The 23,591-nt window shown below is 53.1% G+C and overlaps 2 protein-coding genes across 11 annotated transcripts in view; one reads left to right on the top strand and one right to left on the bottom strand.

The window, feature by feature from the left end:
* Positions 1 to 1,423: 1,423 nt before the first annotated feature.
* PSMD8 (proteasome 26S subunit, non-ATPase 8) lies at positions 1,424 to 10,122 on the bottom strand. Its single transcript, XM_039510651.1, has 7 exons — positions 9,876 to 10,122; positions 7,029 to 7,101; positions 6,495 to 6,597; positions 5,048 to 5,213; positions 4,338 to 4,438; positions 2,836 to 2,947; positions 1,424 to 2,100 (listed from the first exon to the last, which is right to left on the bottom strand). Exons 1-7 carry the CDS (start codon positions 10,029 to 10,031, stop codon positions 1,963 to 1,965), a joined length of 849 nt encoding a protein of 282 aa, XP_039366585.1. The 5' UTR covers positions 10,032 to 10,122; the 3' UTR covers positions 1,424 to 1,962.
* Positions 10,123 to 10,144: 22 nt separating this feature from the next.
* The window catches only part of CATSPERG (cation channel sperm associated auxiliary subunit gamma), a 46,309-nt gene continuing 32,862 nt past the window's right edge, over positions 10,145 to 23,591 (top strand). For 6 of the 10 annotated variants that reach the window (XR_005590624.1, XM_039510646.1, XM_039510645.1 and 3 more), the window contains exons 1-10: positions 10,145 to 10,262; positions 12,107 to 12,345; positions 13,528 to 13,581; positions 15,057 to 15,201; positions 15,843 to 15,969; positions 16,945 to 17,014; positions 19,096 to 19,251; positions 20,553 to 20,724; positions 21,003 to 21,140; positions 22,108 to 22,173. Coding sequence is in view for 9 of the 10 variants with exons in the window: in XM_039510646.1 (XP_039366580.1) it covers positions 12,139 to 12,345; positions 13,528 to 13,581; positions 15,057 to 15,201; positions 15,843 to 15,969; positions 16,945 to 17,014; positions 19,096 to 19,251; positions 20,553 to 20,724; positions 21,003 to 21,140; positions 22,108 to 22,173 (1,135 nt within the window). In the remaining variant the exon portion in view is untranslated. Of the gene's footprint in view, positions 10,263 to 11,879; positions 12,014 to 12,106; positions 12,346 to 13,527; positions 13,582 to 14,321; positions 14,494 to 15,056; positions 15,254 to 15,842; positions 15,970 to 16,944; positions 17,015 to 19,095; positions 19,252 to 20,552; positions 20,725 to 21,002; positions 21,141 to 22,107; positions 22,174 to 23,591 lie in introns of those variants that run through there. The other 4 variants (XM_039510643.1, XM_039510647.1, XM_039510648.1 and 1 more) reach the window with 4 other exon arrangements.

Here is a 23,591-nt window from a genome sequence, read left to right as displayed (position 1 = left end):
GAAAATCCTGCTAAGCTCTGGGCCTCGCTGCTTCCACACAGGGGTGAGTTCCAAAGTTTAGTTAAACATTTGCATTGCTCCCTTCAGTGAGGTTTCTGCCTCAGCAGGACGCCTGACTTTTAACAGCTGCAATTTGTGTTTGCTCCCTTGCACCACAGACAGCAGTACCTGAGTGACAGAGGTGCCCGTGCAAAGGTGCTTTAGAGACAGGTAGCTAATAAACGAAAGGTCCTTCGAAACTGCCCTCATAAGGAGCAGGAGGATGGCTGGTTTGTTCCCCTTCTGTTAATGATGACACCAGCTCACAATCATCTTCAGACTCAAGGTGAAATTCAGTCGTGGAGTAACCAGCTCTCGCCTGGGGAAGGTGCGCACCTGGGGATGGCTCCTGTGCTGTCTGGCCTTCACTCCCGTGTATGCCGGGTGGATGTAGCCACGTACAGCCTCCCCCTAGGAGCTCTGCAGCTCCTACACGAACCAAGGCTGTAATCTGATGCATGCAGCTTTCCCCTGCCAGGGTATTAGCACCCTCCCTCAGAACAATTAAGACAACTGCCCCTGGCGCTTGTATTTGATACTGAATTCCAAGGGAAGACAGAGGCCTGTGGCCTGGTCACAAACCCCCTCCCTTCTGTCTAGTCATGTGACAAACAGAGAAAGGCACCAGCTCTAGGAAACTGGCCCAGCAAAGGGGCACTAGCTGAAACTCGAGTGTTTTAACTCGGAGGGGGCAAGCTACGGTCTGGCATTCCCGATGGGAATGGTTTGGGCAGAGCCAGATTGCCACACTGTGAAGGAAGCCAGCCAGGACTGCTTGGGGGTTAGGTTTTAACTCTAGAAGATTTTACAAACATACATATTTCCAATATTTATTTTATTTTTAAGTCCCACAAAAACACTCCACCAATCTGTCTGGCTAGAAACATGCCCCCGTGCTTGCTGTAGCCAAATCCTGCAGCCTTGGAGAACGCCGAGAAAGGGCCTAGCTGTCTCTGGTACTTACATGGTCCCTGTCACCGTAGTCCCGGAGCCCCGCACCACCCCTGAGGCAGGGCAGCGCTGTGATCTCCCTTTTAAAGGGAGCATTGAGGCCCAGCCCCTCAAAAGCTATATTTAGGTGAAGTGGCCAAGGTCACAGAGGGATTCTGTGGCACAGCAGGGAACGAACCTGGGTCTTCCACATCCCAGCCAAACACCTTAACCCCCAGACCATCCTTCCTCTAGAGTCGCATTTCATTGCCCAGAGAAACAAGATCAAACAGGGAGCAGCAGAGATTTCCAGGCTGACCTTTCACAGCCACTAAAGTGTTAGATGTCTGCTTCCCAGTCATGTCAACTGGGTGCCCGACTCTCTTCAACCTTATCGTTATGGAGTGTTAAGCTCAGGGGGTTCCGTGCTACCACAACCGAAGAAATGCATCTGTACAAGAAACGATCGTTTTATTTAAACTGACACAGTCCCGTTAAATGACTCAACTGGAGCAGGGAACACGAAGCAAAACACTTTAATGATGGCTCTCAGGGGCTGCTTAACCATTTGTTGACTAGAATCTGACGTGCCCCTTCCACCCTGCTCGACGGAGGCAGGTAGAATAGAGACCATCACCCGTATCACAGCATCCAGAACACGGGCATTAATGGTTGTGGGCTGGAAAGTGGGTCCACCACATGGAGAAGAGTTTGGGTTTAGAAGGGTTTTAAAAAGGGTCTTGCCCTCCACCCACGCTGAGGAACGAGAGAAGCCCACAGCAATGTGACCCCTTAGGGCCCTCCCTGCTCACGGGACAGACGTCTGCATAAGGGAACGAGGCAGCCTGGCTGCTCACGATTTGTAACTGTGCTGTCCCGGAGAAACCTTTTAAATAGTTTTAAAAATGGACAGGTTGCTGGGAACAGGAGTAAGACACTAAAACAACAAGGGGACCAGGGCGGGGGTGGGGAAAGAGTCCTGGCGGAGCTCAGCTAGACGATCATTTCTAGCTGCCTGGCGTATTCAATGACTTGTTTAGCTAACTCTGTCGACGGGATGGTGGTGTCTTCGGGTTTCTGCTGCTGGCTGCTGAAGCTGTAGTAGTTGTGTGGACCCAGAACCCAACCGCGCTAAAATAAAGGGAAAAAGAACATTTTATTAGAATTTTAAGAGTTTCAAGCCCTCTCATGATTTATGGGTTTCAAGGCTTTCGCTGCGGTGCATTATTTCCTCTTTAGAGGGTGGCTTGAAACCCTTCCACCTTCCTGGAGGTGCAGGCCAGAATCCCAGCCAGTTCAACCCTTCCAGATAGGTTACGCCCTGGGGATTTCAGATCTTAAGAACCACCATCCTGGCTTCTGTGTCAGCATCAGGGATCACAGGGGGAACTGCTCATGGCTCAGTAGTCTGGCTGGACTACATCTCCCATGATGCACCACAGCCAAGGTACTTGGCAATTCACCACTCCTTACCAAGAGGTGAGATAGTGGTGCATCATGGGAGATGTAGTCCAACCAGAAAGCCTGGCCCACAGAGGAGGCCAGGAGCAAAAGACATGTGAACTACAACTCCCATGAGGCACTGCGGCACTGGTTTTGAATAGAAGGTTTTGGCCCAAGTGTTTTGTGGGGAAAAACAAACAGCCCTGTATTCCCACCAGCTCTACTGGCTAACCATCCTGCCGATGTACGAGTCAGGCTCAAATCTGGCTCAGCCTGCCAGAGCTGTGGCAGCTTTAGAGGACTAGCGAGAATAAAGAGTAGCAGAAATGGACTTGTCAACGAAGCCAGCAGGTCGGACTCTGCTGCCCACACGGCCGCAGGTCAGCTGACGGGGGTTCTCTTCAGCGACAGCGGCTCACACACCTTCTTGGCGTATTCTGTCATTTTCTTGGGGGTGTTGAAGAACAGAACCCTGGTGGCTTCGTTGAAGAGGATTTTCTCATAAGCCTTCTCAATGCAGCCAGCGATTTCATCCCTGACACCAGAGGGAAACAAGGTGGTTAGATCTCTGCCTTCGAAAACAGCACAAGACATACAGCAGCAACAGAACTCAGTGGGCTTTCTGGATTTCTACAGGTGGGGAGGCAGGCGGCTAGGCCAAGAGGCTCACACACACGGGATGATTTGGAGAGCCCAACTTGAGACAAGAAAGGATGGCCCAGTGGTTAGGGGATTAGCCTGGGACTCAGGAAACTGGTGTTCAATTCCTCTGAGTCAGTCATAGGGTTTAAGGGCAGGCGGGACCACTAGATCAGCTGGTCTGACCTGTCTAGCACAGGCCATCAGCCCCACCCAGCAGCACACACCAAAATGAGACCAAAGTATCTCAGCCCATAGAAGACTAAACTATTGCGTACCAGAGGAGGGCATCAGTGCCAAAGGCCCCTGAAACGGCAGCGAAGTGACTGAGATAAACCCAGATAAACCAGGCCAGGAACCCACACCCCACACCAGAGAAGGGGGAAAAAAATCCCTTCCTGACCTAGTGTCTGGCTGAAACACAAGCCACAGACTTGCTGCGTGAACTCAATCACTCAGTGCCTTAGTTTCTCCATTTGTAACACTGGGGTAACAGCCCTGCCAAAAGGGGGGATGTGAGGATTAATCCATTACAGCCTGTGAGGTGCTCAGACACTATGGTAAAAGGGACCAGAAAAACACCACAGATATGGACAGATACTTTAAAGGGCCCTTTGAAAAGGGGGCTCAGGTGGGTCACCCAGAATCAGTGGGCACTTAGGAGAATCTTTGCCATACGGCTGTGGCAGGATTCACACAGTTATGTTAATGTACTTTCCAGTCGAAAGGATCTCCCTCCACCCTCGCATTCCAGCCGCTCCTAACTTTCTCAGATCCTAGATCGTTCCATGCTTGGGCTCCCTGAGGTTAGCCCTTTCTGAGCTGTGGGCATGTGCTGGGCAGGAGGGGATGGTGATTTGGAAAGTTCTAGGAGGTTACAGGAAGTATTACATGCTATTTCCTACGTGAGTTTGCTTCACAGCAGCTAGATTGTATGCTTTTTAGGACCAGGGGCTTTGTTGTATTTGTACAGCTCCTAGCACAGCGATCCATGACTCGGGCACCTCGGTGCTACCATAATACACCTAATGGAAGAGAAGCCACTTTCATAGCAGCGTGCACCTTGCAACCACCTGGAAAAATTCCAATTTCCCCAACACGTTCCAATGGGAAAATAAATTCCTCTGGACTGATTCATGATGGCAAGACGCCGATGCCCTAGCTCGTTAGCTGCTCTTCATCTTATTAGGTGCTTTCCTGCATGCTCTGGGTTCCCTTTAATGGCTTCTCTTTAACAGCCCACACTGAGGGTGGATCGAAGCAGCAATAGGAAACGGAAGACTCACCGAATGGTGTCCAATAAGATGTCGATGAAGAAAGTGTAACTCTCAGCAGGGATATTGCCTTTGGCCAGGAACACTTTGTTGTAGCTGCCTTCCATCAAGTACTAGCCCGGGAGAGAAGCAGAGATTCAAGGTGTTTGTCTCGGGGGTTGGATTAGTCACTCCTGGAGCCAGGCCCATTTTAACCTTACTCCCCACTGGAGTTATGCCATGCACGCACGTGCCTCCACCCACCGCTAAGATGCGACCACCTCTAGGCTGCAGCATGACTGCTGTTTAACGGCGCACAACAACACTGGCCCAGAAGCTAGGACTCGGTGAAACAGCGAGGGAAGCAGGATGGCACTATATTTTGAGGGGCAATGCTCCAGTTCTACCCAAGAGCATGCTGGGAATCTTTCGTAAGCGGTCAGGGCCTGTTTTACAGCTCATCCAAAAAGCTGGCAGCTGTAGCAGCACCGTGTCCCCTAGCACTAGGCTGGGGTGTTGGCTCACTGCTGCCAGGCAGCTGCTACTTGTGTTAGTACCCCTCAGGCTTGGCTGGATGGCTCCCATCCATGCAGGGACACAGCCACGCCCTGATGCCAGCCGACCGTAGGCTGGAAAGGCCAACAAACAACGGTAACCCTAAGCCACGGGCAGAAAGGGGTTAGGCCACCAACGCTGCAGCGGCAGGGCCAGCGGCAGGATGAGCAGGCCGCGGCGGGAGCTACCTGCTCTAGCGAGACGGGGTGTTTGATGTACACGTTGGTCTGGATGTCCTTCGCTGGGAGTCGCTCTAGCTCGGTGTGGAACTCAGCCACGCGGTTCTGGGACAGCAGGAAGAGCAGGTTCAGTCCTAGCAGCTGATGCTTGTAAGCGGACTCCGGCAACTCATCCCTACAAGGAACAGCGGTGTAGGAATTTCAATAGAGGCCCAAAGAGGTTAACAGAACCCAGTCACTGTCTCACATTAAACAAGGATCCGGGGTAGGGATCCCAAGAGCCCAGCCTGCTTAGTACCCTGGCGCACACACCATTAAGCAGCCTGTTAACCTTTTGGTACAGATAAAAGGAAAAACCGTGAAAGCCTTGGAAATGTAAAGCTTTCAATAAGGCTTTCCATTCTAGCAGCATCCCCTGGTCCCTTTGCCTCTAGCCGGAGAGTTTTTAGAAGGAATGAGGCGCTCAGCCGGGTTTTTTAACGCTATCAAAGGTGGTAACGGTCCTTTCTGGGAAAAGCAAAGATGTTCGCTGAGATGTGCTGGAGTCGCCACCGCTGCTGCTGCTAAAGTCCGATCCTGTTTTACCCCAGGCAGCGGTTGGGCTCCAGCAGCTGGTAGAGTTGGTGATATTATCTGGCCCCTCTCCCTGGCCCGGCCATCTCTCAGGAGCAGGATGGAGGAGCCCAGGGGTACCAGCTATGATGAAGCTTGCTCCAATAGCCTCTGTCTGTTTTTGCTTATTCCCCCCTTTTTCTCCCCCGCCCCCATCTCTTTCTTTAAGGACCAAAAAAGAGAATGACGGGTGGAATAGCCCATCCCCTCGTTAATTTGGCCACCAATTAGGACTAGTTTCCAACACACCAATTTTGGTTTTATTAATTCCGGGCCCATGTTTTCTTGCTCAACAGGCATTATGTCAACACAGTCCTTGAGCGACAGCAGGAAGCTTTTGGTTTGGTCTAATTCAGTTTTTCTGTTCGGCTTTTTTGCACCCATTTAGAACATTCATTATGAAAAGAGGACTAAGATATCTGGGAGACTTACCGGGGCCTGATTACCCCGGGACTGGGAAAGGATCGCTCCCAGGGAACAGCATGGTGCTGCTAGTTGTGTTGTGCCCGTGCAATGGGTTCGTTTGGGGCACCCCTCCTGGGCTGCTATCAGAGACGGGCTCCCTGACTAGAGGGCCCACTGATCTGAGCCAATCACTGCAGCAGGAGATTGGACCAGAGCCGCCACCAGGATCCAATCCAGCATGGCAGGAGACAGGATTTAGGACCAAAGGAGCCCCTGGCATCCAATATACCAGACTAGCTGAACCAAACCATGCGCATTCACACTACCAGCAAGGACAGTCTAAGGAGGTCAGTACAACCGGGTGTCGTATGATGGGAACGCTTCCCACCCCACAGGGGTCAGTGGTTACCCTACAAGACGCTAGGGGTCCGACACTCACTTGTAGTCAAAGTAGTAGCATTTCAGCTGAGCCATGTATCTCTCGAATGATGGGATGTCTTTCTTCAGGATGCTCCACTGGGCTCCGATTTCGAGAATATCCCCTGGCACAGAGAGAGACGGAAAGGCAGAATAAGAGAGCTTGACTGGTGGAGAGCAGGCAGTGGGGCTTCTCGCCTGACCAAGATCTCAAAAGGCTCCCTTTTCTATTCACAGCACTGCAGCGACACCAGGGCTGAACAAATCTCATTCGCCAGGGGCCCATGGTCAGGAAGGAAACCACCATCACCACATATAGCACTGCAGCCAGCCCCCTTCATCAGGGGAGTCTGCCCTTTCACTAGAAGGATCAGTCAGGAGGCTGATATTAGACCCAGTGCATTCTGGCCATTTGCCATGCAACACAGAGACAAACTGCAGCTAAGCTCGCACAGCCTGCTATTGGGGCCGGGGGGGCGGGGGAAGGGGGGCAGAGAAGGGTTGGAGAGACACGACGGGACCAGCTCCTTCTAGGGAATGCAGAGATGATACTCACTGGCTAATATAAGCTGCTGCTTCGTCAGTTTCGTGCCTGTAGTAGGCAGGAAGTTGAGCTCCAGCAGGGCTAGCTGGAACAGAAAAGCAGAGACACGTTACACGACACCGGACGCTAGGACAACCAAGGCTTAGCATTCCACCAAGGGCTGTGGGGGCCGGAACGCGTTCTCCTGCGATGGGGATCACTCCAGTTCCTTGCACCTCAGGTGAGACTCCCTCCACACAACTAGTTGGCAGGCTAAGGCTGAGTACACCAGAGTCTTCGGCAATGGAGTTGCCAGGTTGGGCCCCTCTTGGCGGAGGGGGTGGACAGCAGGGATGCTTACGCTGGCTGTACCCGTCCTTGGTATCGCTCAACTCGCCCCTTTCAGCAGCACTATGTTCAACCAGCCTTGCTACAGCGGAGGTGCAGAACAGCTTTCTGTTTAAAGCTGGCCTCTTCAAAGCGCTCAGTTCTGCGGAATAAACCTAAGCCTCAAATGCTTACAGCAATACCAGGGGTTCCTTCACGTCAGCCACTTCTGGGGTGGAATGCTACAGTCACTTACCAGCACTACAGTAATCCTGTCTGAATTCCAACCTGGGAAACACCCCAATTCTTACAAACAGTCCCTTGGGATCTTTAACAGGCGGCCCCAACCTTGGGTTCGCCTCAATCCTACCTTAGCATGATGCTGGTGCACTGGGCTCACTAGTGACTCAGCGGGCACGACAGCAGCACTTGTGCAGAGATTTGTAAATATTAAGGCACAAATGGTCCGTGGGAAGCAGACACCATCTTCTGACTCACCAACCCCACCTCCTGCAGGATCCCACAATTCTCTCCCCCACCCCATTTCTGACACAGGGCGACAGCTCCACGCTCTGGCCTGCTCAGGTGGAGACAAAGGTGCCAAGTCTCTTTGGAAAAAAGGCACTTTGAGGATCATTCACCAAATATCTCAGACGTATTTTAAGGAGGAATCAACTGGGCCAAGTTCCAGCTCAGATTCCAAGTTCCATCTTGGCCTCCCTAAATTCTGCTCGCTCTCAGTCCAATACAGGATTCTTCTTCACCTCCCATGTCCTAAGCTACCGTGCTGCACTGTCATAGGGTCGCTCAACAGCTACCACCCCAGAGGTGGCTGCATTTCAGTGGACTTTGCACGCAGTGTTCTGGGATCGTTCGGTCCAAGGGACCCTACGGAAACACAGGATATACAGGGTCTTCTGTTGGGACCCAGACTCTGTCCCGGAAGCAGCAGCCACACCAGGGCCAGAGGATTTTACAACACAGTGGATGCCCACATTAATATTCTTGCCTGGACCCCATGTGTTCAAGACATGCTACCCCCCAAGACGGCTTCTATCCTACTGCCTCCCCAATGACCTTTCCCTCTCCCCAACTAACCCGCAGTCCCAATTCTCCCTTGCCTGCCATCCAGCCTCACTACTCTGTAGGGGCAAGCACCCTGCCAAGGACCGACCAGGAGTCCCACCAGCCTCCTACCCTGCCCTCCACTGGGGCAGTGGCAAAATCACAGGGGTGAAGCCGAAGGTGGTACAGAGGAGCAAAGCTAAACCCAGGGGGTGGAGAGACACCAGCTCCTAGAGCATGACCACAGGGCCCCCAATGGGGAAAAGTGAGGTGGGGGCTCCCCATTAAGGCATCCCAATCGCTCCAGCTTGAAGGCTTCCAGGCTCCCCCTTGCACCCCACTAGGAGATTCCAGAATTTCTCTCCCCTGTCCCTGCTGCTGGGTTCCCCGGCTCCCCTCCAGCGGCAGAACAGTCCCCACCCTCCCCCTCGGCAGAGGAACGGCACCTCCCCATGAGCCGGTGGGGGGAGTCCAGACCCGACACCTCCTCCCCCCATTCAGGGGATTCCAGCCCACTCCCCAGCTCCAAAACCCCTTGCCCAATCAGGCTCCCTATCCCTGCACCCCAGCTCCCCCCCACTCCATCCTCCTCTCAGCTCCCCTGCCACGCAGCTCCCCACTTCCCCACCCCCATCCTCCCGCCCAGCTCTCCCCAGTTCCCTCCCATGGCCCCCAGCTCCTCCCATCTTCCCTCCCTCTCCCCATCCTGCCTCTCCCCTCCATGGCCCCAGCTCTTCCCTCGCCATCCTCCCCGGCCCCAGCTCTCCCCCATGGCCCCCAGGTCCCCATCCTCCTCCCTCTTCCCCCCCCCCCCCCCCTCCCCTCCTCCTCTCCCCCCCCCCCGCCCGCTCCCCATCCTCTCTCTCCCCCCCCCCCCCATCCCCTCCCCATCCTCCGCCCAGCTCTCCCAGGTCCCCATCCTCCCTCCTCTTCCCCGCCCGCAGCTCCCCCAACCCCCTCCTCCCTCTCAGCTCCCCGCGCCACGCAGCTCCCCATCCTCTCTCCCGCTTCCCCGCACCCCCATCTCCCCTCCCCCATCCTCCCGCCCAGCTCTCCCCAGCTCCTCCCATCTTCCCTCCTCTCCCCCATCCTGCCTCTCCCCTCCATGGCCCCCAGCTCTTCCCTCGCCATCCTCCCCGGCCCCAGCTCTCCCCCATGGCCCCAGGTCCCCATCCTCCCTCCCTCTTCCCCCCCCCCCGCCCGCCCGCAGCTCCCCCCCACCCCCTCCTCCCTCTCAGCTCCCCCCGCGCCACGCAGCTCCCCCATCCTCTCTCCTGCTTCCCCCCACCCCCATCTCCCTCCCCATCCTCCCGCCCAGCTCTCCCCCAGTTCCCTCCATACCCCGCCCTCCATCCCTCCCCTGACCCCCAGCTCCCCCCATCCTGCCTCTCCCCCATGGCCCCCAGCTCCCCCTCCTCCCCAGTTCCCTCCCTCCCATGGCCCCCAGCTCCCCCGGCTCCAGCTCCCCGCTCCCGGCCCCCCCCGCACCTTGAGGCGGCCCAGCGCCTCGCCGCACTTGCTGAGGTTCGGGCTCTTGCGGTTCCACTCGCCCTTGAGCTGCTCGTACATCCCGGCCGCCGCCTTCAGCCCCGCGGCCGCGTCCGCCCCGTTCACCACCAGCCCGGCCGCCGCCATCGCTGCCATGAATCGGCAGCCGCGCCGCGGCACCGCCCCCTTTACGGCCGCCGGCGCCGCGCTGCTTTACGGCCGCCGCCCCCCATGGCAACCGCGGCCGGCAGCCAACAGGGCGGCCGGGCGCCTCGGTGACGCACAACGAAGAGGCCTGATCTAACCCGCACGGCGTCTGACGTCATCAAAAAGGGTCGGGCGGCGCGCGCGCGCGCAGAGTGAAAGCAGGAAGCAATTTGCCTTGGGGTGTGTGACATTTTTGGGCTGTGTGTGACGTCAGGCAAATGAAATACGCGACGTCACATAGATGATGTGCCACCGTGAGGGGAGCGGATGTGACATCATTGGGCGGGAAAAGAGGGGGGAATAATCCCCTGAGGGGAACAGGAAATCCTAAGGGGAGCGGATGTGATGTCATGAGGGGGAGATGAGCTGGTGTCAGAAGGGAAGAGGATGTGATGTCATATGGGAATGTGACATGGAAAGGAGGGGGGATATGATGTCATGAGGGGAGGGGCTGTGACATCATAGGGAGGCACAGGGTATAATCATGTTGGGTAATTCCCAAACCATGAATCCAGCTTCAGAGCATCATGAAATTTTTTTGAAATGATAATTACTGGGCTCCTGCAGTTTTTGAGCCTATCGCAGGTGCGCTGGTCACACTTTCAAGCTGTTCTCCACAAGCGAAGGCTAAAAATGGGTTTTTTAAAAATGAAAGTGGAGATTCTCCTGTAAGTCCATTCTTCAGGACCAGGGGCTTTAATAAATTATCATGAGACTCATGATGAAATTGTGAGAATTAGCACAATGGGAAACTGAGGCACAGGGTGTGTGTGTGACTTGCCTTCTCTGGGTCTCTGAGTCCGTGGCACAGCCAGGAAGAAAACCCAGGAGTCCCAGTTCCAACCCCCGGCTCTAACCTGTACAACACGTGCCCTCTTAATCCTGTGCTATGCCAAATTATTTTCTGAGGCTGCATTCCTTAAATGTTTATAAGGTGTATTGGGTCCTTTGGGTGGGAGATATTGAGGCTGTCATTGTAACTACACTTTTCGGAATCTCCTTTTGGTCTTTCCGCTATGGTTTTCCACCAGGTGGCGTCCCATACCTGCCATAACATCAGCCACCCGATTCTAGCTGCTCTCTGCACATACCCGTAGGGAAGATTTCATATAAAACTTCCTATCTTCCAATACCTAGTGGATTTCACACACTTGTGCTTCTTAGTTATCTCCTGTATTAACACCCTCCAATACCACAGTATGAGGTTTGTTTCTGATCCCTAGAAAAGAGCCACAAGATTTATGTAGAACTCCAGTTTAGAGCTGGTTTAGGGTCACATGGGCTTTTGATGAGTTTAGGTTCACAGCCCCTGAGACACAGGGGAGTTTAAATTCAAATGATTTCAGGACAAAACCCAGCTAGAACTGGGTGTTCATGGTTTTAACACAAACCCCAGCTGGTGTCAATTGACGTAGGTCCATTGCTGTCAATAGAGCTGTGCTGATTGACACCAGTTGAGCGTCTGGCCCCAAAACTGAAATCCCTCTGGGGATCCTAGGGAGTGGGAGGCAGTTAATTCTAAATCCAGGCCCAGATGCACAGAAGTATTTTTAGGTTAAGTGCCTAAAGACTCTTCCAAGCTGTGACCTCCAGTTCACTCTGAAACTCTTCCCTGTCTGCATTCCAATTCAGTATTTAAACACTACCTCCCAAAAAGCCTCATGCACTTTCAGCTGGATAGAGTGGCATTCTTCTTCACTTCCCATCCCAAACGGCTGTGTATTATTGCTGTGTGCTGGTAAAAACAGCTGCTATGCTCCCTCCCAGAGCTGGCTACATTTCATTGCTGGGAGAGCACCCATGTAAACAGCTACTGCCTTTCACTAGTAGATAAAGTGCTCCCTTCTAGAAGAGCTGCCACGTCCCACTCCAGAGGTGGTTGCATTTTGGTGCTGTGTGAAGTAATCCCTGTATTTATATCAGTTTCATAGGTAGATCAGTCAAGTGTTTTACTATATCAAGGTTAAATATGATTATTCTCAATGAAGTGGACAGAAAGCTTCAATGTTTCGTTTATTCTTCAGGGTCCCTGTGTAGAAACCAAGAGACGCCGAATATGCAGCGTCTTTTTGTCCTGCTGGTGCTGCTGCACATGCAGGTTTGCCTGCTGTTGAAGGACTGCGAGTGGAAAGTTGTGCTCAACGATTTTGATAATCTAGGTGGGGACCAAGCTGTGTTTTTTAGGCAGCACCCGGTCACTAGCGTAGCGTCTGTGTTCCAGAATCTGACGGACTCGGCCATAGACCTGAATGATAAAAATTCGGTGAGTGTGACTTTTTCAGAAGGCTTGGCGGGGGGATGAGGGATATAGAACAGGGCTTGAGTCTGCTCTCACATCAGCTCTGATCCATTGGGCTTAATACTCCATTTCTGTACAGGCAAATTTGCCTGTGTAAGGTTGAGATGGTTTAAACCTTCCCACTAGTAAATTTTACCTACTTGAACAAAGCTGGAGTCTGATTCTTTTCACGCTTACCTTGGTGTAAATCAGGAGTAACTCTACTGAAGTCAATGGAGTTACACTGCTGTAAAACGGTGACAGCCCCCGAAAAGTCATTGATTTTGAAAGTTTATTTTTTCTGTGGCAGCATGAAGAAGCTTCCCCAATAGTCTTCATGCTTAACAATAGCTGCAGGATCAGTGTGGTCTGTGGAGTTATTAGATAGGCTTGGAAGGATTCGATTTCTGTTGGTAAATATCAATAAATGTAAATATCATACACATAAACTGACAAAAACAGCCACTGATAATCAAAATTTACAGATCAGCAAAGTAAGAAAAAAGCTGCTTGAGAACTTGTTGGAGTTTGGGGTAAGGCTACGCACTTTGCATATTTGGACATGTGATGTTGACAGTTTGTGTTTTAACAGCTAGAAAGCTTCAGTGTTTTGAATCTCAACATCTACTGTCATTAAGAAATTATTGTCTGACCACCCCATTGGCTGACCTCCCGTAATTTCCCGCAGCTGTGAAAATTTAAATCAATAAAAATTTTAAAATGCTTAAAAATCCACATTGATATTATCCGTCGAAATTATAAAAAAATCAAAATCGAATTCTGCCAAGCCTGTTTTTAGAGTGGGGGACTCCTGGGTTCTGTTTCCTGTTCTGCCACTGGAATGGTGGACGGGGATCCACTGGAGAAGAGTGTGGTCTGTTAGTTGGAACAGGGGAGTAGGATGTATTCGCAGCTCTGGGAAGGAGAGTGGTCCATGGCAGGGGAATGGGAGTCAGGATTTGCAGAGTCTATTCCCAGCTCTTCTGATGACTTGGGCAGCGTGGTATGGATGCTGGGAAGTGGACAGAGAACCAACAGCCAATTTCACCTTGACCATTAAACAGCCCTGCAATTTGTCTTTGAACTAGAGGAAAAGTCCTGGTTAGCACCTGTCGACCCAAAGTTTCAAAGTTTTTTTCTGAACCGTCTGCTTCTCCTTTCTGACAGCACTACCTGGGCTTCCCGTACTACTTGAAAATCAGTCTAACCTGCATCACTCAGGTACAGTAAAGAGATTGCATTGCAATTGGAGTGTGCAGCCACCAGGGTCTTCACATGCCACTGCTGTTTTTAAAAGTTGGTATAATTAGTAATAACCGTGAAACGTTTGTGGTATAATTCATAGTACATGTTATTCTTTACACTGGAAGGGTTTGTTATTTTATTTACATGACACTTCCAGATAACCATGTGACTGGAATCTCACTAGTCTAACATTTTAACTGTCACAACTGCGGCGGCTTGGAATTTGCTATGGCCGCAAAACACCGTGAATCCGGAAATGACTGAAAAAACAGCCCCACCTGGTGTTCTTTGGAGGTATCGGTTTCAGGCCCGATCTATGCTAGAAGTGCTTTGCACCACGCAGGGGTCGGCAACCTTTCAGAAGTGCTGTGCCGAGTCTTCATTTATTCACTCTGATTTAAGGTTTCGCAGGCCAGTCGTACATTTTAATGTTTTTAGGTCTCTTTCTATAAGTCTATAATATAGAACTAAACCATTGTTGTATGTAAAGTAAATAAGAGTTTTAAAATGTTTAAGAAGCTTCATTTAAAATTAAATTAAAATGCAGAGCCCCCCCGGACCAGTGGCCAGGACCCGAGCAGTGTTAGTGCCACTGGAAATCAGCTCGCGTGTCGCCTTCAGCTCACGTGCCATCGGTTGCCTACCCCTGCACCACAGTATAGGAATACAGGTCCACAACACCAACAAGGCGCTTGTAGTGTGGATGCAGCTATACTGGCAGAGCTGTGTTTTGTTACAGTAAACCCACCACCGCCGGCAAGGGAAGCAGGCTGTAGTGGGAAGGGAATGGTTTTGTTGGCAGAGTAGTGTCTACGCTAGGGACTTCTGCTGGCCCAACTCTGTCAGTCAGGGATCACCCCTCTTCCCACCCGCATGGCCTGGCCTCAGGTATGTATATGGTGCCTATCACTGTAGTATCTGAGCATCTCATAATCTTTAATGTGTTCATCCCCACAACACCCCTATGAGGCAGCGAAGGGCTATTTTCCCCATTGTACAGATGGGGAAATTGAGGCACAGAGCAGCTAAGGGACTTGCCCAAGGTTACATAAAGAGTCTGTGGCAGAGCCAGGACCAGAACTCATGTCTCCCAAGTCCTAGCTAAGGTCTTTGCCCATACCACTTGGCCCTCCTTCCTCCCCTCCATCAGTCTCAGGGCACTTTACCAACAAGGGTAAGTGTCTCGATCCTCATCTCATGTGAGGGGAAACTGAGGCACAGAGCAGCAACTTGCCTGGTGCCACATAGCAAGGCAGTGGCAGAGCAGGGAATTGACCCCATGGCTCCAGCATCCCAGGCTAGCGCCCCCCAAGAACTGCACCAGAGGGCTTCAAGCAGCGATTGCATGTGATCCTCCAAGCCGACGACAGCTGCGCTGGCTCAGTGCTCGGGCGGGGAGCTCAGTCCCTCAGCACGGTAGCTCCTCTCTCTCCTCTCTTCCTTCTCTCCAGGATGCAGGGAAGGTCATTCGCAATGCTCACCTGACGGGGCTGAGGCCCATTGTGACCGTAACGTTTGAAGCGCCTGTCAATACAGAGCGTCAGAAACCCGAGGAGCTGCAGATTGAGATGAAAGGCGCCCCTTACCGGCTCCAGGGTACTCTGCTTCTCTTCCATTTCAGTGCAAATAACAGGGGTTCCCTCTGCAGGTGATTGCTGGTATTACGGCCTGGCAGGCTTGTTACCTGAGTTAACTTTGCTCTGGGAGGTGAAATTACCACCCCGTGCCCCCCACCCCCTCCAGGGGCTGAGAGATTGGCCAAGGATCAGGCACTGCTTAAGGTTCCTTTTGAGGGTTTAAATGGGACTTAAATGGCTCATCAGGCTTTGTGCCAGGCGCCAGAGCCGAGTCCGTAACCTTGCTGGGAATCCACCCAGAGAGAAAGGAGTTAGGCGTTTTCCTTTGGTCCCTGGCTTCTTCCTTGTTTGTTGGAGGAAGTGAGGAGCTGCTGCAGCCATGAGAGCAAGACAGATGGATGGGGAGGCAGAGAGCAACCGTCCGACCTGGGTGTAGGGGGCAGATCAAGCCTTTCCCCAAGGCTGCTCTAACTTACACCAGAGGCTGGGCCGGGCTTTGCGCAGCCCCAGACTATGGGTCGCCCAAAGGGTTTAAAGCCGCCTTTGCCCCGTCCCTGTCCCAAGCGCAGGAGTGGGGTGACTGAGAACCAGCCCTGCCCCGCTCATGTGAGAGTGTCCAAGCCTCGTGGGGGTATCTCTTTGTCTCTCGGGCACCGACAGGGCCTTGTGCCAGCGAAGAGGTTTGCCGGATGTGCTGGTACACGCCCATGCCAATGACGAAGAGGAGTGTGGTGACAGAGGTCGTGGTAAAGAGCAATGGCCTGGGCCTTGAAGTGGACAACAAGAGGTGAGGCGGGCTGGTGCTGCCCGGGTGCCCTTTGTTCCACTTGTGGCAGGGACGGGCCAGGACCCACAGGGCTGCCTCAGTAACCTGCAAGGGGTTGGAGAGCTGCTGAAATGGAGGGAGATGGCAGCTGCCCTCCTCCCTAAAGGGGACCTGCAGAGAGGGAAAATTGGGCTTCTGCCCTTCGACCTTCTGGGATGACTCTGATGTAATCATTGATGGCACGTCATCAGTGTGTGTAGCGCTGTACAGATGGAATACAGACCTGAGGAGATCCATCCGTCCATCCACCCCACCCCACCCCGGGCATCTGTGTGACAGCTAAATAGATATTTGCAGTGGTGTGTGAGCCGTGTTGGTCCTAGGATGGATGGATGGATGGATAGATAGATAGAGGGGGGGTGTGGCGATAGATAGATAGATAATGTATGGGGCTAGATGGATCTAGCTCTATAAGGGGATAGATAAATGATACAATTATTCTATCTATCTATCCATCCCCATACATGGCTTTCTGTCTGTGTCTGTCTGTCTGTCTATCCATCTGTCCATGCTCCCTGGACATTTGTACCACACTTGACTTTAAAGACGGTTGGTGGTTCTCAGTTCCGCTTTGGGGGTACTCAGAACCTCCCTGGACTGGGCCCGTTGAGGAATAGGTGGTGCCCTGCGTTTAGAGAGAGAATACAGCTCAGACCCCTCATACGGCAGCTGGCCAGGAGAGGGTCAGCTCTTAGCCCTGCTGCGGAGCAAATGTTTGGCCTGTGGAAATCTCCAAACAGCTGGTGATATTAAGACAGATGGTCCATGGGAAGCAGTTGGGATCTTCCCAGCTGTGGGCTAGCCCTGCACCTCAAGATATGACTCCATTCAAGCACAGAAGCATTGTGGGAAACGCCCCTGGCCCGTACGACAATTTTTTAAATGAATCCGGGCAAAGGTATTCTTTATAAATCAGGTTTTCTTCACTGTTTACAGATTTGTTATGAATATTAACGGCTACATGAAGGAAACTGAGACCGGTTTACAATCTTCCCTAGGAGAGAAGGTAAATTGTGGTAAAGGGATTGTCTTTGCTAGAAAAAAAGCAGTGTTCTTAACTCGTGTTACTGAATACGAGGTAAAACCCTAGAGAAGACAGAGTAGTTTTAACATGAGTTAGAATAACAACACCAAACTCTTTCATGGTGCTTTTTATCTGTAGCTCTCAAAGCGCTTTATCCCCATTTTAGAGATGGGAAACTGAGGCACAGACAAGGGAACGTGACTTGCCCAAAGTCACCCAGCCGGCCATGAGCAGAGCCAGGAATAGACTCCAGGTTGGCTAAGTGCCAGTTTAGGGCTCTAACCACTAGGCACCATTGCTTCTCTACCAAGCCTGGTTGGAAGTCTGGGTATTTACTTAGGCGGTAGCCGGTGCTGATGCTCATCCTGCCACAGCTTCCCTGCTATTGGTCCCTGTGCTAGCTAGATTAAAGCTAGCTGGAATGTGCTGCGCCAGCTATGGTCACGCACCCCGACTGCGGTGTAGACACACCCTTACGCCACGTCAGCACTAGTGAGCTTACACACAACTGTACCGCTGCAGCCGAGCCGCCGTCAGACCGCTCGTGTAGCCGCTCAGTGCCAACGGGAGAGAGCTCTCCCATGGACATCATAAACCCACCCCCACGAGCGGTGCTAGCTATGTCAGCCGGACGCTCTCGGGGGGTGTTTTTTTCACACCCCTGAGCGACCTAAGCAGTAGTGTAGACATGACCAGAGTTCCAAGGTGAGAAACAAGAAGACATGCACCCTGGCCTTTTCTCCTCTGCTGCCATTGGCACCTTCTGGCTGGGTCAGTGTTTCCTGATCCACCAGTGGGTTGCGGGAAGGTTCTAGATGGGTTGAGGGCCCAGTGTGAAAGGGGACCCCAGGGTATGTGCTGGAGGCTGGAGAGCAAGTGTCAGGGATCCACCGGATCAGTGCTAGGCCTCCATCTCTAGGAGGAACCCCTTCGGTGTGCCAGTCCCCCAGGGGGTCCCACTCCACTGGGGGAGCCACGCGGCCTCACCGCCTCCTTGACCGAACCTCGGGGGCGCCGGTCCCCCTACTTCATCCCGTGCGCTCTGCCCTGCAAGTCCAGCTGAGAAAATCTCCTGGCAGAGCTTCGCCCACTCCGCAGAGATGAACGCACCTCACCCAGCATTTGCAGTGACACTCAAACGGCTTGGTCAGAACAGCCCAGGAAGTCCGTAGGGCAGCCAGAGAACTGACTCCATGTTCAAGTGCTGTTCTCTCTCCATCGGTTTCCTGGGGAAAGCCCTGACTCCTTCCAGCAGCTGCTCTTATCCTCCTGCCTCTCAAGTCCTTTGTTCTCCAGCTGGGGGATGTTGCCTAGCTGCCCTGCTGAGAGGTGGGAAAATGCATCTCCCCCTGTGCTGCGGGTTGCTAGCATCACCGTCCTGTGATTGGGTTTGCCTGAGAAGATTCTCCATTGATATGGGGTCAGCCAAGCCTGTCCTTTTGTTAATGACCCATTCAGGCTTGGACAGCCAGGCGGCATTCATACCTAGTTGGGGTTGGTCCTGCTTTGAGCAGGGAGTTGGACTAGGTGACCTCCTGAGGTCTCTTCCAACCCTGAGATTCTATGATTCTGTTCTATGATTCTATGTCTCTGAGCCTGCCCTGAGAGCAAACAGTCCTTTTCCCCCTGACTGCACAGCCATGTGAAATACGAGGGAAACTGAGCCACACGTCGGCTTCCTAAAAATATTACAGAAAATTCCCACTTTGTCACAGCAAGCCACCCTGTATTCACCCCGCAGCAGTGGTTCCTGTCCCACGGGGCTGGGCTCAGCTGCCCCCGTGGGCGTTGCCACCTGGGGCATGGGATCATGGCCCCGCGCAGGTTTGGCCCGGGCATGTCAGAGGAGCGGCTGGAGTTGCGGTGTCAGGGCAGAGGGTGCTGCAGAGGGCGGTTGGTGCCCCTTCATCGGGGTGAGGAGGTGGCAGCGAAGGAGAAGAAGGATGCCGGCGTATGATTGTGGGGGCCTCCTCCCACAAATTTGGACCCTGTGTGGCTTGCAAAACTAGCCCAAATGCAGTTGGTGGCTGACCGTGGTGGAAAGTTTGGAACTGCTTTTCTAGGTTACATCACTGGGGGAGATGATCTCACTGGACAGCCGGTCCCGTCCCATTTGGTTCACCGTCAATCAAGCCCCTGTGCTGATCCTCGGGGGATTCCAGGGTTACAAAATCATTCTGGTTTCAGACTCGGAGTTTGCGGATTTCACTGCTGTGGAGGTAAAGAGTGCCGGGAATGGGGGCTTGGGTCCCTTCAGAAGGCGGCCGCAATGGCAGGCCTCTGCCAGTTACCGTTCGATCCCGTTCCCATTGAAATAGGAGGGACGTGACCGCAGGGTTACACCGGTGACAGGCACAGAGATCAGAATTGGAGCCCTTGTCTGATAATGCTGCTGTGGTGTCACGTGGTTCTGTGCATGCTCTGATTTCACATCAGGCCAGCTCAGTTTACAAGAGAGGGAAGCGGAGATAGAAGCAGGAGCCTGGGAGTCAGGACTCCAGGGTTCTAGACCCAGATCCAGCGAGGAATCTGGTATAGTGATGAGAGGGGTGTTATGAAGCAGCAGCAGCTAGTAAAACGGCAACCTAGCCTCTGGTACCGTACTTTTGATTTAACAACAGTAATGTAACATATGTTTATTTTGCCCCTTTCATCTGGAAGCATATTACACCCTTAAATCGATATTCGCTACCAGCTCTGGTTCTGATCTCATTCCCTTCGGTGCGAATCAGGAGATAGGCCCCTGAAGTCAGTAATGTTACTCTGGCGTCCAATTGCCATGAGGTCGAAATCTGGCCTTCTTGCTACAGTGATCCCTTCCATGGAAACATGATCATTGCATTATCAGTGAAACGTCAGGGTCCAGATCCTTAGCTGGTGTCTATCAGCAGCGCTCTATTGACCGCAGCAGTTTACCCCAGCAGATCCCAGATTTGGATCTGGCTTCCACTGGGCCCAGTCCTGCACTAATGAAATCCCTGGTGACTTGGGTCTCCCTGCACCGTGTCTCCTTCCTTGGCTGCCTTGTGTTGGTGGCTCAGGTGTGAAAGTCCCTGAATAGGAATCTGAACTAAGCTGGACTGAGTGCAACAGGAGTGTTTTGCAACAAGTGATTTACAGCAGTAAAAACCAAGTTAGCTGAAGGGAACAGTCAGAAATATGGTGGGTGATCACCTCCCTCAAAAGATTACAGAGCCAGGCAGAGAGAGGGGCAGTTAAACAAGACACAGCTGGTGGGACAGCTGGAGAAGTCTGTCAGCCCAAGAACCGTGGGCCAGACCCAGGCGGGGTCCCCAGGGAGAGTCTGTGCCAAGTTGTGAATGTATTTACAGCAGTGGAAAGTGAGCGTGAAACGCTGCCTTTCGGACCTGGGAATGCCTGCTTGGCACTGGGGTCAATGACAAGGCTTGGGGAACAGGCCCTGGGAGCTTTACCACTAATTGAAATGGGAGCAGGATTGGCCCCTAGCTGAGATCAGGATTGGGCCTGCTGCCCCTCATTTGTCCTCTCTGTGCTTCAGGTGGGGATTGACAGCTGCTGGATCGGGTCCGTGAACTGCCCCCTGGACTCGTTCTCCTCCTCCATTTTCGATGCCATCGCTACAGAAAGCGTGCTCCTCCTCCGCCAGAACCAGCTGGTCTATTACTTCACTGGGAACTATTCGGTCCTTTCTCTTCCTGTGCCGGGATCCAGTAAGAGAAGCTGGAGATGGCCAAGACCCATCAGCCTCCCCACCCAGAGGAGAAGGAGGCCTAGTGGTTAGGGAACCAGCCTGGGAGGTGGGAAAATGTAATTCCCTGCTCTGTCACAGAGTTCTTCTGTTACCTTGGGTGTCACTTAGCTTCTCTGGACCTTAGTTCCCTGTCTGCAACACAGGAATGATAGCGCAGGGGTACCTCGAGGATCAGTGCGTCAAAGACTGGGTGATGGGGCTGTATGACCTAAGACAGAGTCTCTCTCTTTCCTCTAGGCCTGTGGACTCGTGTGCTGAACAACATCTGCGTGTCCCGGTTAAACCCTGTGCCCTTCCCTCACAACGGCTCCGAGTTCGTGATTGCTCTTGGAGGGGGCGTGCAAGAAGGAGAATTCTTCCTTGGCACCATTCGCGGTATGACGTGCGGGCCAGCTCATTCGCCCCGGGAGCTGTGCTGGTTCAGCTGAGGACCTGCCCCTGTGTCCCACAGGCAGACAGCCACCCCCTCAGAGTGTTTATTGCTCCGTCAGCCGCTGGTGCCACATTTAGTGCTGATGAAGGGAGCTGGATTGATAGCCAGGGGAGAGGAGCCCACCCTGCATACAAAGAAGTGGCAACTGTTAAAGTTTTGCAGCTTGCGTTGCCTGAAGGGCCACATCTGTTGTTATTATTATTGTGTGTATCAGGCCCCTCACTGTGCCAGGCGCTGCACAGCCCACATCTGAGATCCAGGCCCCCGTCGTGCCGGGCACTACACAGACCCCAACCAAGGTCAGGGGCCCTTTGTGCCGAGTGCTGCGCAGACGCACAAGAGAGACAAGGCAGACATGGAAGGGACTGTTATCCCCACGTTATGGGTGGGGAACTGAGGCCCTGGTAGATGCAGTGACTAGCCCAGGGTCAGATCTTCTGAGTCCCAGCCTTCCTCCTGGTGCCTTAGCCAGGAGACAGCTAAAGTGCTGAGTAATTGATAGGTACAAGCCGACTGCACACCAGGGGCGTGGCCACGGGTGGGCCTGGGTGGGCCATGGCCCACCTACTTAGTATCCAGGCCACCCCCAGCCCCAGCTCTGCTCTGGGCCAAGCACTTGCCCCACTCCGCCTACCCGCCCGGCACTCCAGCTTGGGAGCAGGGTCAGGGCACGGGGCTGGGTGGGTGGAGCAGGGCAAGACCCCACGCCCTGGCTAGAATGCCAGGCAGGTTGGTGGAGCGGGGCATGGGGTGCGGGGAGGTGGGGCCCCCATTCCTCCTGCCCTCCCAGCCCTCTGTAATTGCTGGCCCACCCAAATACCCCATGCTGGCTACGCCACTGCTGCACACATGTGTTGGGGGCCACTGGCCCGACTGGCTGAAGCCCTGCAGCTCTTTTCTCCCATCCAGATGGAGCCGTTCGGTTTCCCGAATCACACGCCAAGGGGAGGAAGACAGTGTGTGAACATTTGAAGAGTAAGTGCCTTTTGGGTCCTTGTGTTCCTCAGGGTCCCTACTTAACAGATCCCCAGCTGGTACTAATGGGAGTCGCTCCATTGGACTCAGTGGGGCCAGATCCTCATCTGAGATAAATTGGCTGCAGTGCCATTGAAATCGGCATAGGCTCAGCTCTGTTCTGGTTTACACCGGCTGAGGTTCTGGCCCAACGTTTACATGGTCCCATGCAGGAGCCTCACAAAATTATAACATTTGAGCCTAGTGGTTGGAGCAGAGGGGGCTGGAAGTCAGGATGCCTGGGTTCTGTTCCCAACTCTGGAAAGGGAGTGGGGCCTAGTGGTTGCAGCAGAGTGACTGGAAGGCCCTCGGGACTCCTGGGTCCATTCTCAGCCCTGCCATTGACTGGCTGTTCGACCTTGGGGTAGAGCCTGGCTGTTAAGGTCTGGAGCTCCTGTTGTGTTGGGATTAATTGGGGGAGGGGAGGTCTGTTACAGAGAAAAGGCTCGGCCGTGAGTCCCCAAACAAATCCATGAATGAAGGCTCCAGCTTCCAGCTTCAGGAGTAAAAAATTATTTAAACCACAAAACGCGAGCTGGCTCCTCAGCTGCTGCCGCCTCCCTGAATGAGAGGAGCACAGGACTGCAAGGGGCTCCTGCCGTATCACCCCAGTCAGACACCAATCAAGCTCCATCGTCCAGCCAGTTTTGTTCTTTGCCCCTCACTGCTCCTATCTGGAGGCTGTTCCCTCCTCGGAGGGCTAGACACCTGCTTCTCATCTCCAGCCTCCTGGACATGTTCTCCCCCTCCATTTCCGATGCCATCGCTATGGAAAGCAATCCAATCCCCTCTCAGGGCTGGTCTACACTGAAAACTTATCTTAGCATGGCCACGTGTGAAAAACCCACACCCCTGAGAGACCTAGTCCAGTCGACCTCTCCCCCAGTGTAGACAGTGCTAGCTCAAGGGAAGAATTCTTCATAGCTACCACCTCTGTGGGCGGTGAATTAACTACAGTGACTGAAGAGCCTCTCCCATTTTAAGTCTAGACATAACCTCAACCTGCCGTTTGCCAGGCAAAACAAGCTCTCTCCCTCCTTTCAAGAGATTGGCTCTCCAGTCCCCTGATCATCCTCCTCTTCTGCACCGGTTCCCATTTGAATCCATCTTTCTTGAGCATGGGGGACCAGAATTGGAGCCAGTGTTCCAGATGACCTCATCTGGAACTCTGGCTCCGATTCTGCAACACTGGTACAATGGAACGCTGGTGCAATCCTGGAACACTGGTGCAATTGTGGAACACTGGTACAATGGAACACTGGTGCAATTCTGGAACACTGGTAGAATGGAACGCTGGTGCAATTCTGGAACACTGGTACATTGGAACACTGATACAATTCTGGAACACTGAGACAATTCTGGAACACTGGTAGAATGGA

The sequence above is a fragment of the Mauremys reevesii genome, linkage group 22 (assembly GCF_016161935.1).
Source record: "Mauremys reevesii isolate NIE-2019 linkage group 22, ASM1616193v1, whole genome shotgun sequence".
In the NCBI taxonomy this organism is placed as follows: Eukaryota; Metazoa; Chordata; order Testudines; family Geoemydidae; genus Mauremys; species Mauremys reevesii.
This window is presented reverse-complemented; position numbering and strand designations above follow the sequence as displayed.

Coding starts and splice junctions, on each gene's coding strand:
- PSMD8 (XM_039510651.1), bottom strand. CDS start 10,031: ATGGCAGCGATGGCGGCGGCCGGGCTGGTGGTGAACGGGGCGGACGCG. Junction 6,598..7,028: donor GCAGCAGCTTATATTAGCCA/GTGAGTATCATC, acceptor TCTCTGTGCCAG/GGGATATTCTCGAAATCGGA. Junction 4,439..5,047: donor ACCCCGTCTCGCTAGAGCAG/GTAGCTCCCGCC, acceptor CTCCCGGGCTAG/TACTTGATGGAAGGCAGCTA.